The 14,565-nt window shown below is 42.0% G+C and overlaps 1 protein-coding gene across 1 annotated transcript in view; it reads right to left on the bottom strand.

Annotated features, from left to right (window-relative positions):
* The window catches only part of LOC105012757 (immunoglobulin superfamily DCC subclass member 3-like), a 30,605-nt gene extending 16,786 nt beyond the window's left edge, over nucleotides 1-13,819 (bottom strand). Inside the window, exons 1-3 of the mRNA XM_010873821.3 lie at nucleotides 13,520-13,819; nucleotides 2,719-3,030; nucleotides 634-778 (exon numbers count right to left, since the gene is read on the bottom strand). Of these exons, the coding sequence (XP_010872123.2) occupies nucleotides 634-778; nucleotides 2,719-3,030; nucleotides 13,520-13,571 (509 nt within the window). The 5' untranslated portion in view covers nucleotides 13,572-13,819. The remainder of the gene's footprint in view (nucleotides 1-633; nucleotides 779-2,718; nucleotides 3,031-13,519) is intronic.
* Nucleotides 13,820-14,565: the final 746 nt, after the last annotated feature.

Raw genomic sequence — 14,565 nt, 5'->3', positions numbered from 1 at the left:
TAACCTGTTTTAAGAAACAATAACTCATTTTATGAAACTTATGTCTTTGGGAGTGCATGTGCTTGCCTGACAATGTCACCTGTTATTTTGACACTAACTGATACAGCCTGCTAATACTCTGGGACTGTTTGGAACTTAAGACGGAGGGAAAGTGATGGTATAGACTAGCTTCCATAGTGACAAAGTAATAAACCTGGCCGTGTCAACAATCATAAAATATATTTTCAAAATTTACCACAAACTTAACCAAACTGTTTTACACCTGATCTATATTCATGATTTTTTAAATGTTTACTTTGGAGGTGGAATCAGACTTTGAGGATTCGGAATTTAAAAAGCTAGACTGTGAATATCGGTGATAAACATTAATATTCTATCACATTGACCATATTGCTTTTATGGAGCCAATAGATTCTTACTAAGGGCATGCAATGTTTATATGTAAAATACAGATTTCCTACTTGGAATCACTAGCTCTGAAGTGTCGGCAGATTTTAAGGGTTAGGCTAAATGAACAGAAGGATAAGCCAATTAAAAGTAGCGAGCCCGATATTCTGTTCTATTAAAATTTGGTCCTGATGGAACCCAACAGTTTGACAGGGAAGAGCCTTAGGACAGGTAAGATTCTGGTACCTGTTGTCTGTTGTACTGAGTGGGGTTCTGTCTCTCTCCCAGGTGATGTTAGCCTCGGGCACCCCATTGACCTGGCACTGGAATCGAGCCACACCACCTTCATTCACTGACATGGATTCAGGGTGGGTGTGGAATTTAGGGAGTGCTGAAGAAGAAAGAACAACAAAGGTTTTTACATGTATAAGTCTCCATTATAAATATTATTATCCTTGGTAAGCGTCACTGAGATACAAACTCATTGACACCATCCTGAGCTGTCTGGAAACAATACCGGTTGTGTTGTAACACTGCTTAATAAAGTTTTGTCCAACACCCTCCCAGGGACTATAAGGACTGCTGAAATTGGTTGAAAATACAATTTAGTTTTCTCATCTCAGTAAAGCTTCTTAACACTGTTGTGTTTACAACTGTGTGAAGTGCAGAGCTATATGTTATTTTCATGTTGTTTTGAAACACAAACAGGTAGCACAGTTCTTAATGCCAAGAAATGGTGTGATTCCTAATGCTAATTCAAACCCTAACATCAACTTTTACCCTACATTCAAAAATATTCCTCATGAGGACTGCTGCAATGTCAGCATGGTGTGAAATGATCCTTGTTTTACTATCCTTGACCACACATACACACACACAAAACACAACACAACACAGGGGAAGATATAACCTGGTCATTGTCGTAATCAATAAGAGGGTGTGGACCAATGGGGTCTGGAAATGAGACAGTTGCCATGGCAACCCGTTGCTTTAAGGCAACACTACCTTGTGATGGCCATAATTCTGTTGGATTACCTATAAAGCCCTGTTTTACTGGGCTGAAGGGAGGGGATATGGGGAAATGGCTGAAAAGAAGGTGGTACGTTTGGTTCTTTGAATGTGCGTGTTTATGTGAGGCAGAGGGAAAGTGAAGTCAAATGATATGGGGGTCCTTAAGAGGTTTTATGTTATACAGTACACACAAAAGAGTTTATGTCCATACAGCATGTCCACGGGTATCTAAAATATCATATGAAGACCAGGTTATATGCATATATCCAAGTGGCAGTACACTTAATGGGGTGAACCATTCCTCATCCACATAACCTCTTAGAATCACAAAAGAATCCATTATTATATAAAGAAAGAGATGAACTAGTCTGAGGGGGTCTCGGTTGCCAGGTATGAAAACTAAGGTTTTCTCATTGTGGCGCATAATTTATAACATCATCTATTTAGACCGAGGGGATCTTGGGTTGCCAGGTATGCGACAAAGGTGTTTGCAGTATGGAGCATTATTTAGAACAAAATCTATAGCCTCTTTAACAGAGAGGAGACTACATGTAAGGATTGCCAACAGATAGGACAAAAGCCCATCTTTGACTCTCCAATGTTTTTTAAAGCAGGGACATATAAAAGATGTCTGGGGAAATTACTGCAAAGTTACCTTGGAGGGAGTGGGAAGACAGTAACGTTCTCTGTTGGTTCTTGGTAAATCACTTTAAGTAGAGAATATTATTGACTAACCATTTGTTGGGTAGGCTACACATTACCCATCCCAGCACACCATGAACATTTGCAGAATCTTTTATTTAACCTTTTATTGGGATAAAATACATAGAAAAATATTTAAAGATGTTTGTTGCACAGCATCTTTAATAGCTCACAAATTATATTCCACAGAAGTTATCATTGAGTTCCTAGGTAATCTAAAAACATTATGCACCATTAAAAAAAAATAATACTGCAAACATTCTGGTAACGTTGCGACAACAGTTTCATACTAACAGCAGAAGTGGACACTATTTGGGTAATGGGAACGTTGATTACAGTATATCATTACCTCACCATGAAATACATATTTAAGCCATTTAATGTTTGCATTGATTTAGTCGTTCAGATTTCTTATTTATATACTTTTATTTAAATACTAGGTTCTAAATCAAAGATGCATTCTGTGTTGTCTTATATTGTGTAAAGATTGTTGTGTTTTCTGTATATAGTCTTTGCACTGGGTGTGGGAAATGCTCTTTACATATGGAACTGATATATAGGTTATTATTACATACTTGACACTAGTAAACGATTTAAAAGTAACAAAGTTGAACTCACATGCCAACTGAACCCGGGCCTTGCGGCTGACCAGCATGCCAAAGCGGTTCTGGGCAGCGCAGTCATACTCTCCGACGTCTGTCTCGCTTTCACCTCCGTCTCGCCGTTTCTGGAAGCTCTGGATGAAGAGGGTCCCATTGGGGAGTATCTGGACCCGCTGCCCAGTGACCACGGGCATCCCACTCCGGCGCCACGTGACCAAAATGGGCCCCTCACCCTCTACCTCGCAGTCCAACATCAGCGGCCGATCCCTCACAGCAATGACATCGCTGGGCTCCAGTAGAAACGCCAGCTCCTTGGCGCTGCATATGTCTAGAAAAAGGTTGACAGCTTCAGTGGGGATCATTTTGTGGTACAGTAGGGTGAGATTCTGACTATGTGGTCCTGGTGATTCTATTGAAAAGTGTGTTTTTATCTAATCTCGCATAGCTCCAAATAGTTTACCCAAGATGCACCGTTCTAACCAATCCCTAGAAAGTAAGGGACCATTAAAATGGGACAATATGTACAGGAAAAACATCGATTTCTTTTAACATTACCTCACAGAACTGGGTATACTGGCGTTGAACATGTGATGCCTTACCACCATACATTTGCACACAACCCTTCTCACCACACAGGCTTTGTATCTTGACAACAACCCAGAGGTGGACCAGAATAGATCCGGACAGCCATGTTCACCCTGGGGGCGAACCCTTCCTACCCCCAAAAAAACTCCACATCGGCCGACTGATTGATGGCTGTGTTAGTTCCACGTCCACATACACATTTACCAAAACCGACCACAACAATATGGGGCCGAATGCCGGGGAGTCATTGAGCCAAAGAGGGCAGGAACAATGGCCAAGATGGAGGCAGAAGACTGGCGAGGTTTAGTGGGGTCAGGTTAGAAGAGCTCCTATTGAACGGAGTAGGCAGGCCGACGACAATGGCGCAGTGACGACACACACATTCGTCCTAACCCCGCCTCTACACAACCCCCTAGAAAATCTGGTCAACATCAACCCACGTACCCCCCTCTGCAGGGGCCATCTGCCCCTCCGATGCCCCCACCTCCTCGCATCCCTTTCACCAAGACTTCGGGGTGACTTTCCCATGCCACCGGATCACCCCGTCTCCTCTCGAAGTTGACCTTGACGACATGGCAAGGCTTCCCGATTTTCTACATTTTTTTGGGGGGGACAAACACGCCCAAAGCCCCTGCCCCGCCCTGACCCCTCAAGGTGGCCTCTCCCTTTCTCCCAGCTGTTGAGGTGGGGGAGGAAAGGGAGTGAAAGGGTGACACACCCGAAAAGCTCCCCGCTCTTGAACTCACTTGATGAGATGCACCATCAAGTTCATGGAGAACTTTTGCATCTGTTTATCTGAACTACAGCAAAGCCTCTGTTCTTCCCATCTTGCCCAGCTGTGAACCACAGAGAGAAGCCTCATCCTTCTCTCTCCCGACCACCACGAAAATCATATCACACTATGAACCCTTTTATTCAATACCTGAGAAGGCTGCAGTCTCACACCGACTACTACCGTTGACTTTACCGTACTCAGAATTTCTTACAAAAATGTTTTTATTAAATGTTTTATGACCAATACATTTGATTAGTGTCTTCTATCTGTCAAACCAAGCTTACCTTTACAAATTGTATTTTCACATATCAAATCTAAGAACCATGAAATGCTATAGATGCTATAGATGTCTCTCATTCTCACATACACATCAATGAAACCTTCAAGCACCATTACAAACCCTAAAACAAATATTCCTTGCTCATCTATTGAGAAGGCCAAGTTATGGTTCTGAAATCGACCATGTTTTCAGATATATATATATATATATATATATATACCTTGTCTCAATGCTTTATCCAATGGCATATGTAAAAAGAAAATGGTCTTATGATCTTTTATAATATGTCAATTTACACACCTTTGAGACAGCTGACATTATAGATTCTGACGCCATCCTGATTAAATCAGGACGAATGCAATCAGAGTACATTTCCTAACCTTATGGATTGATTGTAACTTAATTTCTTCCCCATACAGATACATTTACTGATTCTGATTTGTAAAAGCACAAACCTTTCCTTGTGATCAAATTTGTATAGACAATTGATTAACGATATGTTGGTTCAACAAGGCTGTCGAAGAACCAATCAAATCAGAGCATCTTCAAATGAAATCTTCTCCAACACTGCCCAGTCAGCTAAGTGACAACCATGACTGAACATCATTTAGAAATACATTGCAGAACCATAAGCCTGTCTTAAACTCTGTGAGGACGGCAGGCCTTTTCTCCTCAGATCCCTGATAAAGGTTTCAGCTTCTCTATGCGCCACTGTGACAGAGTCTTTGCGTCTGCAACTAGCATGATGAGCTGACTTCAAGTCAGCAGATGTAGCAGGGGGTGGGGTGTTTTTCAGCTCAGCTGGCTACAGCCCTGCACCAACTCCACGACTCCCAGCCCCCCCCCCCACCCCCCCCCCCACCCTTTTATAGGGGTGCTAATGAAATTCAGGGGTCCCAAGGGGGGACGAGCGTCACGCTGCAGCCACGGTCACGGAACACATGGTGTGGCAAGGCCTTTATAGGACAACGTCATTAAAGAGGATGGGGACCAAGAGAGGTATACTATGGGGTTTTGAACGGTGAAAGATAAATAAGACATAGTGGTACAACTTGGTGATAAGCAGGTTATACTAAGTCTCACCAGGGCTCCTATGGGTTATTGATGGACATCTGTATTTAGTGAAGTCTTCCATTATGGAAAAGGAAAAAAAGGAACTGAAGTACTGTTAGCAGATGGCAGTGTTCAAAGTGTGTGTGAAGCGGAACAAATCCCACAAACTGGTAAATGAAGACATGACTTTGCACAGGAGGACATCTCTTTTCTAAGGCTACCTTGACAAAGCTAAAGCATCTATGAGCCCAAGGTGGCATGTTCAGGCATTAAGTTCTCATTGGCTCGGACCAACATAACACACCGCACACAGCTAACATATAGGAGTGTTAGAGACCAACATAAGAAACTGGGCTCTTCAATGGGCTCTCCAAAAATGGGCTCTCCAGTTCAAATTGCCAGGCTAGGGCAAAACAGCTGTGCGGAATAGCTGCCTTAAACATATGCATCTCAATAGCATTACTGCATTTGCCATTGCTTCTTGATGCTTCGACAAAGAGATCGATAAAAGGTCCCCTTCTTTTGTGTCCCGTTAAATGCATTCGCAAGGCCCTAATCTGGGTGGTGCGATGTATTCACGGCCTCAATGCAATCACTGTGTCTGTTACATAGCGTTAGTTAGTGACAAGGCAACAGAACGCTAGATTAAGGACTTTGAAGTTAGTCCACAGCCAAGTTGATCCAGCTACGGTAATCATTGGATGCGGCCTGTTCTTGTGGATGTGTGACGGAGTGCTCAGGTTAGGGGATGAATTACATTTCCAATTCAGAGGTATTGTTTGGTGGGGTCGTCCCGAGCAGCAGGCGATCTCCCACCCTGCCCACCTCCCACCCTAGAGGCTGTGACCCTAACCCTTCAGGGGTCATGGGAGAGTTGGAGGAGAGTGGATGGAAGAGGTAGTGAGGGATGGAGGGATGGAGGGGACAGCTTGCGTCCGGCCAATGGCCCCCCCCCCCCCACGGTAACCATTGTCTCCCAGGCCGTCAACCCTGAACTTCGCAGGCCATTGTGACCGAGCCCAGGGATCTTTTAAGCCGACAAGCAACCCGCCCCGAATAGTTGGAGAGACTGAAAGGGGGTCCTGAGCGCCCAGGGTAAGGCAAACATACACCAATCCCCTCATTGGTTAAGTTAAGCACCCCCCCCCCTCCCCCTCAGACAATACTGAGCCCTGGAACATCCATGAAAAGTGCTCTAGGCTTTACAGGCTCTATAGACAGGCCTTGGACCGAGGGCCTAGCTAAGGAACTTTACAGGCTCTATAGACTGGTCTTGGACCGATGGCCTAGCTAAGGAACTTTACAGGCTCTATAGACTGGCCTTGGACCGAGGGCCTAGCTAACTTTACAGGGCTGTTGTACAGCAATGAAGTGTGGAGGAAAGAAACATTATTATTAAATAATACACTTGACAATGAACCTGCAGTATAATTTCCCTTGGAAACCGGTTCAGTTTTAGATATGGTATGTGTAGCTTCATATCATTTGTGCTCAGCTTTATAGTGCAACAATATATTCTGGTAACACAAGTATTTATGACAAGTCATACATCTGTGAACAGTTTCTTTTGCCAGTTTGTTCAAACTGCGCTGCACTGGTCATTTTAATTTCTGCATCAAAAGGGCTTCAGAAATGTGAGAGAAGTCATTGAAACTCCACCCCCCTTTCCGAAAAAGTAAACCAGGGCCTTTGTGCGGGATTACAAATGTATGCTCTGCACCTCAAAAAAAAAATCCCCTCCCTTCTTCTCCCCCATTAGATCCATTACAGCAGTGGGGGAGCTGCCGTAAACAATGGTTGAATGAGGAGCTAGGGGGAGGAATCCCGAAGAAACGGGGTGTGTGAAATGGGAATTGCTGGGCGGCATAAACTCAGTGCCCCAGGGCTAGCCCCTTTATCTCACTAATGGGAGTTAAACTCTCTCCCTCGCTCTGAGCTCACAGGCTCTTTTTAATGGTTATGCAAACATGCTATTCTAGCTGGCTAGCGGCTTGCAAGGGGGGCCCCCAAGTCACCCAGGTCTTTTGTTTAAGGATTGATCGTCATTAGCTTGCATATGCCAAGTTCAAAGTGGCATAAACACGACAACACTGTTGTTTCCTATGGAGAGGGTGACAGTGAGCATGTGCCACCCATGTTTTCACTCCTCCCTCAGAGATGTAAGTAGGGGGTAATTAACCAAGTCCCCATGCAGGTTCCTACACTGCTGTTGATCGTCATGCGTGGGCAATCAAATTAGCCATTCAACCAGTTTATTCATAGAGGAACATAAATGAATCAACAACTTAAATTCTAAAGTTCTAATTGGGTCTTCTAAGTTGTTGGCTTGACTTCATGCCTGATGACCTTAACAGATTTAATGGATGCTATTTGTGTGTTTTTAACTATAGAATTCAGGCCCAGTTTGAAACATCTCCACTCTACCTCCTCCCAAAGATCCATAAGAACTCTCTATTTTATCTATTGATCCTCAGGAGGTCCCTTGAGGACAAAGAGGAGAAATGGTCATTTGGGAGGGAGATGGACAAACGCACCGGTCTAAAAGGGCCTGCCCAAATTTCAGCCCCCTCTGGACAGCAGTCTGGATCAATAAGCAATAATATCCAACGCAATGGGGAGGAGACTTGATTGCTTGGCCGCAGTTTTTATCAGCAGGGTGTGTGCCAGCAGAAGGAGATTCAGCCTCTTCCTAGTATTAAAGAAATCTCATTAAATGGAGGAAGGGATTGTGGGCCATGATGATTCCTCCCAGGAAATATCCATAACCTATAAGGTCCAAACCACATAGGCTGAAGGGCTTTAGATAGATCCATGTGCTGGTGTATTGTTATCTACAGTACCTGGGTGGTGTTCAGTAGGACACACCACAGCAAAACTTTTTGCAAATGAATCAGAACATTTCCTATGAGAAAGGTTCATATTCAAGTTGGGCTCAGAGTTGCAACACTATTGTCTGATCATTGATAGAGAAACTAATCCTCTTTTTCATGTCTAGAACCACTGACACTGACAATGGCTATAGTGTATAGAGCTTATGTATGGTCATTTTGGTATAATGTCCTCTACTTTGGGGTTGATACTACATTTGTGTCCATTTGATAAGGTGCTCTGGTAGTCCCAGAACAAATGCCACTGACATGCATGTGATTTATTTACCGACACAATCGGTTGAAACTTACTGAACTAGCTCCTAGAAGGCTGACTGTTAATTGAAAACATCAGCTCCTCTGGAAGGTCACCACACACTCTCGAATCACCAAAGAGGTGCGACTTGTTGTTTTAATTTAAATAATGGACGTTTGCACTATACAGCGCTTGGCTTGACTAACGGAAGCAAACACAAAAAGGGATTAACTAACCAGGTGTTCGATCCAGACGCTGTTCGCCTGGAAGTCTTTTGATAAACACATACCCTCCAAGAACAATATCCAATGTCCCCAGGAACATATTCCGAACCAGAACATTGGAGTTTTATCTCTTTTCATTTTTCCACAAACGTTTTGCCTTGTTTTGATCCAGGCAAATTGCCTGAGAACATTACAGGAACAACCTGGGAGGGATAAGGGTTAGCTGCCTTGCTCAGGCAGTTTGGGGCATCTCTAATTGCCAGGCTACCTGCCACAATGCCTGGCATCTCTGTAACAATGACAATGGCATTGAACTGCATGGGAACTCAAGTGCACATACCAAGGGTGGTCACGGATTGTGTGGTTAGAAATAGCAGCAAACATCTTAGCAGTGTTATTTCGGGTCTACATAGGACTCCTAAGTGCCCATCATCCCTCCAGTGAGAGTCAGCAAGAAGGAGTGATATAGACAGTCGTGCAGCCGTCAATGGCATGGGGTCTGCTGGTAGCCACTGGACTAAAACAGCTGAAAGTTATATCACCAGCGCTTGCTTGTGGCAGACATTCCAAATATATCTAAAAGATTCCGGTGCGGTTGTAGTTTTAGTGGAAACTTCATCTTAGAGATCAGTTCACTGGTTCTACACAGTACTCGAAAATCCACACGCTGTGTAATAGGTACTGGTACACCTTTGGTGTATCTGGGTCGGATTTCCCACCAGTCACCCTGGGTGCAAGGGGTTTGGGGTGGTCTTATTGCCCTTGGATCCGTGCTGCGTCAGGCCTGTCACGTTAGCCCCATAATTGTACTTTCAGCAGGGGAGATCTGCCTTGCATTACCATAAGCTCTGTGAGGATAGAGACGTTGCCCTCCTTCTTTCACGCTGGATAGAGGGATGAAGCAGTGGCCCAGCACAGAGCTATTGTCCCCTTGTGGATTAAACCCATGGGGTGTCTATTTGGTTCCAGAGGGGTCCCGTGGTCCTATCTCTGGATGCTGTATGTGTGTGGAGGACATGGTCACGGGCAACTGTGGGAGGCTTACCGTCGATGGAAACACACAATGACACATACATCCTTAAAAAGAGAAACGAGCCTTTAGGAAGTCCCCGGGAACGTCAGGAGGTTGCTTCATGGTCCCCCACACGTCCTATGGAAGTCCCCTGTTCTCTTGGGCACAGCCTAAGTTGTCAGTCTGGGCCAGACTCACAGAGATGGCAGCTCACAATGTTTTAGAGGTCAGTGTAGAGAATCAGGTCACTACTGGGACAGACTTTTAGGTTCTTCTGCCTTGGATCCCTGGCATTTCATGTCTACCACCCCCACCCCCAGCTCCTCTGACCAGGAGGGGGATCCCAAAGGTCAGAACAGCGCCCTGCTTGTCCAGAAAATTGTAAACAGCATTTCCCTCAACCCCCTTGACCAATCCACCTCTCCTACTCCTTCTGTTCTGCACAATCGCTGATCTGTTGTTTGGATAGGATACTACGACGCCAGATTTGATTACAATAGGTCCTATGAGGATGGAACTTTCCTAGTCATATGAAATATTATATAAGTGCGCAATTCCTAGTTTCGTTCTATGAAAAAGTTTTGTTTTGCCTAATAATATGTCGATTTGTTACAAAGATTTTCCATAGTTCTCTATAAGAAACAATCTTTTCAGGTTAAGGAATGTGTATGCAAAGTGGTGTATGTTTTAGGCAACAAACCTAAATAACATTATAATGAACTATTCCTGTGCTAGTCTACACATTTGATATTAATATATAAATATATATATATATATATACAGTGGATATAAAGTCTACACACCCCTTTGTGATGTAAAAGAATGAGACAAAGATAAATCATCCACTGTGATCTATAATGTGAACAATTCAATTGAAAAACTGAAATCTCAGAGGGGGAAAAATGTAAAAACCTTACAATAACCTGGTTGCATAAGTGTGCACACCCTCTTATAACTAGGGATGTGGCTGTGTTCAGAATTAGCCAATAACATTCAAAATTATGTTAAATAGAAGTCATTAAAAACCTCCCATCATTTCAAGTGACTCTGATTAATCACAAATAAAGTTCAGCTGTTCTAGTAGGATATTCCTGACATTTTCCATTTTTCCAAAGCTTCAGAGGGATCTCATTGTTGAAATATATCAGTCAGGAGAAGGATACAAAATAATTTCCAAGGCATTAAATATACCATAGAACACAGTCCATGGTAAAACAGTCATCATCAAGTGGAGAAAAATATGGCACAACAGAGACATTACCAAGAACTGGACATCCCACCAAAATGTATGAAAAGAGAAGAAAACTGGTCAGGGAGGCTTCAAAGAGGCCTACAGCAACATTAAAGGAACTGCAGGAATTTCTGGCAAGTACTGGCTGTGTGCTACATGTGACAACAATCTCCCGTATTCTTTATATGAATGGGCTATGTGGTAGGGTGGCAAGACGGAAGGCTTTTCTCACAAAGAAAAACATAAAAGCCCGGCTGAAGTTTGCAAAACAAGTCTCCCAAAAGAAAATGTGTTATGGTCTGATGAAACCAAGGTTGACCTTTTTGGCCATAATTCCAAAAGGTATGTTTGGCGCAAAAACAACACTGCACATCACCCAAAGAACACCATACCCACAGTGAAGCATGGTGGTGGCAGCATCATGTTTGGGGCTGTTTTTCTTCAGCATGAACCGGGGGCTTAGTCAGGGTGGAGGGAATTATGGACAGTTGCAAATACCAGTCAATTTTGGCACAAAACCTTCAGACGTCTGTTAGAAAGCTGTAGATGAAGAGGAAGTTCACCTTTCAGCACGACAACAACCCAAAGCACACATCCAAATCCACAAAAGCATGGCTTCTCCAGAAGAATATTAACGTTTTGGAATGGCCCAGCCAGAGCCCAGACCTGAATCAAATTGAACATCTTTAGGGTGATCTGAAGAGGGCTGTGCACAGGAGATGTCCTCGCAATCTGACAGATTTGGAGCGCTTTTGCAAAGAAGAGTGGGCAATTATTGCCACGTTAAGAGGTTCCATGTTAATAGACTCCTACCCAAAAAGACTGAATGCTGTAAGAAAATCAAAAGGTGCTTCAACAAAGTATTAGTTTAAGGGTGTGCACACTTATGCAACCAGGTTATTGTGAGTTTTTTATTTTCTATATACAAAGTTGCCTCTTTCTCTACAAGTTTAAGTTGGAAAATTAACTTTCACAGCTGCAATGGATGGAAAGGGGAAATATTTTTTCAGGCCAATAACTAAAATGAAATGGTTATATCTTAAATATTCCCTAGTTATAACATACTATCCTAAATCCAAAATAAAGCACACAGGTTATAATGGTAGACAAGTCTTCTGACTTTTAATTTATGAACAATGTTATTTCATTTATTCTAATTATCCAATTTATTAACTGACAAGGTCCCATCTTTAGAGTTCCCGTTACTGCATCCATGAAATCAGCTTGTGCATAATGACCTCACACAATGCTCCACTCATGTTTATGCACGCACTAGCAGCATAATTAATTAAGCCTAATCAGCAACGTCGTTTCCCATGGGTAGCCATTGAGATAAACATGTACAATTGTAATTAGCCATGTAGTACGAAAGAGAACATATCTGTTGAGTATCCTCATATTCAATAGGCCGACTGTTCGTATATTTTACACAGGGGAAGGCATGCTGCTAAGGATAATAATAATAATAATAATAATACATGGGATTTATATAGCGCTTTTCAATGACCCAAAGACGCTTAAGGATGACTTGTAATTATTGTGGTTAGAAGTTATTCTTGGACACGTTTTTTTATACTGGGTTTGTTGGATTACAATGTTATTATGAAATTCATATAGGTAGGCATACCGGTTTATTTCTCATTTCTTTGTATCTTTCTGTCTCATTCAATTTTGATCAGCAAAAATACGTTTGAATTGGTATTTGGTCAATCAAAGGTTTCCACTAAATGCAACAGGGTTAGGGGTCAATTTCATTTAATTCAGGAATGAAGCAAAAGTTATTGAGATTGTAGGCTACATTGAAATTCCAATAACAATTATCCCCAGTGCTTTTCCATTAAGAGCATTATATATTGCTTTCTGAATTCACTGGAACTGAATAGAAACCCCAGTGTAGTAAAGCAAAACGCTAAATCCTGTTCCACTTGAACTTGACGCCTTTTTGTCAGCACAACATTATTCCAAGTTTCAAAACTGCTAGAGTTAATATATTATACAATATGATTCATTGTATGTTGTTAATAGAATTCATAAACATGTAATCAACAACATCATATACATATGTAATATAATGGTATATAATGGTAAAGTAGACTCAATCTTATGATTACAGCCATCTTGATTATAACCATCAACAATTTCTTCGTTCATCAGCTGATCATAACAATTCTAAAACGAAAATATTGCCTAAAAGGAAATAAAGAACGACATAATATATTGTACACTATGAATTTAAATTAGCTTTGCCAGATATGCAATGAGACAAACTAAAAGGTTCACGTTACAAAAATAACACATTCAAAAGATTCAGAACCCAAAAGTATTCAATTGGAAATATATGCAGTTCCCATGAATGGGCTTACTACTAAATACACAGGCAGAAGAATGAGCCAGCCAACAATTGTAGGCTATCAATAGGTCTCCAGTCCACCACCACATCAACAACTAAGTTTAAGTGCAAAAACAACAAACATATGTAAACATAAATATGGCAATTTATGATAAAAAATATAAAGAAACTTAAGTCTACTTACTGAAATTTATGAAAATCACCAAACAGGCGAGCAGAATCCTTGGTTCGTTCATTTTTCACTTCTTAAAAATGTATTTCGACCTTGTTAAAATGCAATTTATTTTTGGGAAAAAAAACAATCCTAAAAGATTATATTCCGATTGAATTGAAACGTGCTAAAAGTGTCTTCTTTGGAAACGTCATATATGTTTGGAAAATTAACTTTCATTAACACATGTCTAATGTTCTCAGGAATCTCTTGTCCAGCGCATTTGCCGGAACTGTCTACTGGTCACGTCCAAAGCTACTTTCAGTATAGTGCTTTAGCTATTCAGGACCCACCGAAGGGACAGCGGACATTAGGTATTCAGGGTTATTGTTGGCTCCGCTGACACCCGTGGTCAGTGAATGGACATTGACACAACAGCTTTCGCCAGCGCTGGCAGGTTGGTCTCAAATGAACCAATCACAACCCACGGGATATCCGAGGAGGAGGTGCGCTGTGCTTTGGAGGCATGACTGATATTAATTTGAATGAAGCCTCAGCCACTTCTCCGGTCCGCTGCTCTGGCTTGATGTCACTCACACACATAACAGAATCACTACAGACAGCTGTGACCAACACGCAGAGCAGTGACATTGCATAATCTCTGCTTTCCTAAAATATAGAGTGAACGTTACATAGTCAATGCAAGAAAGGTCTTGGTTTGTAGATGGGCCTAATATTTTCAGAGAAATGGGAAGAGACTTATTTAAGGCCCGCTAAAATACATTGCTGGTGGTATAATGCATTGTTAAAATGCACCTCGCTGTAATTATAATGCATCGTGAAATATAATATTGCTGTATGTAATAAGATGAAGCTCATGAGTTAATTTGAATTCACTAATCATGAATGTACTAATCATATATCTTGAATACTTTCACAGAATCATATTAATTTGGCCTATCACATATGCCATTTGACCTGACCAAGTTTGCTTTAACTTGCATTGTGAAGTCTGGGACCTGATATAGTGTGTGCCTCTCTAAATCTAGTGTATTTGCCACAGGTCTAGAGATCCCAAG

This window comes from Esox lucius, chromosome 10 (genome assembly GCF_011004845.1).
Source record: "Esox lucius isolate fEsoLuc1 chromosome 10, fEsoLuc1.pri, whole genome shotgun sequence".
NCBI lineage: Eukaryota > Metazoa > Chordata > Actinopteri > Esociformes > Esocidae > Esox > Esox lucius.
Note: the sequence above shows the minus strand (reverse complement) of the source record. Positions and strands in the feature narration are given on the sequence as shown.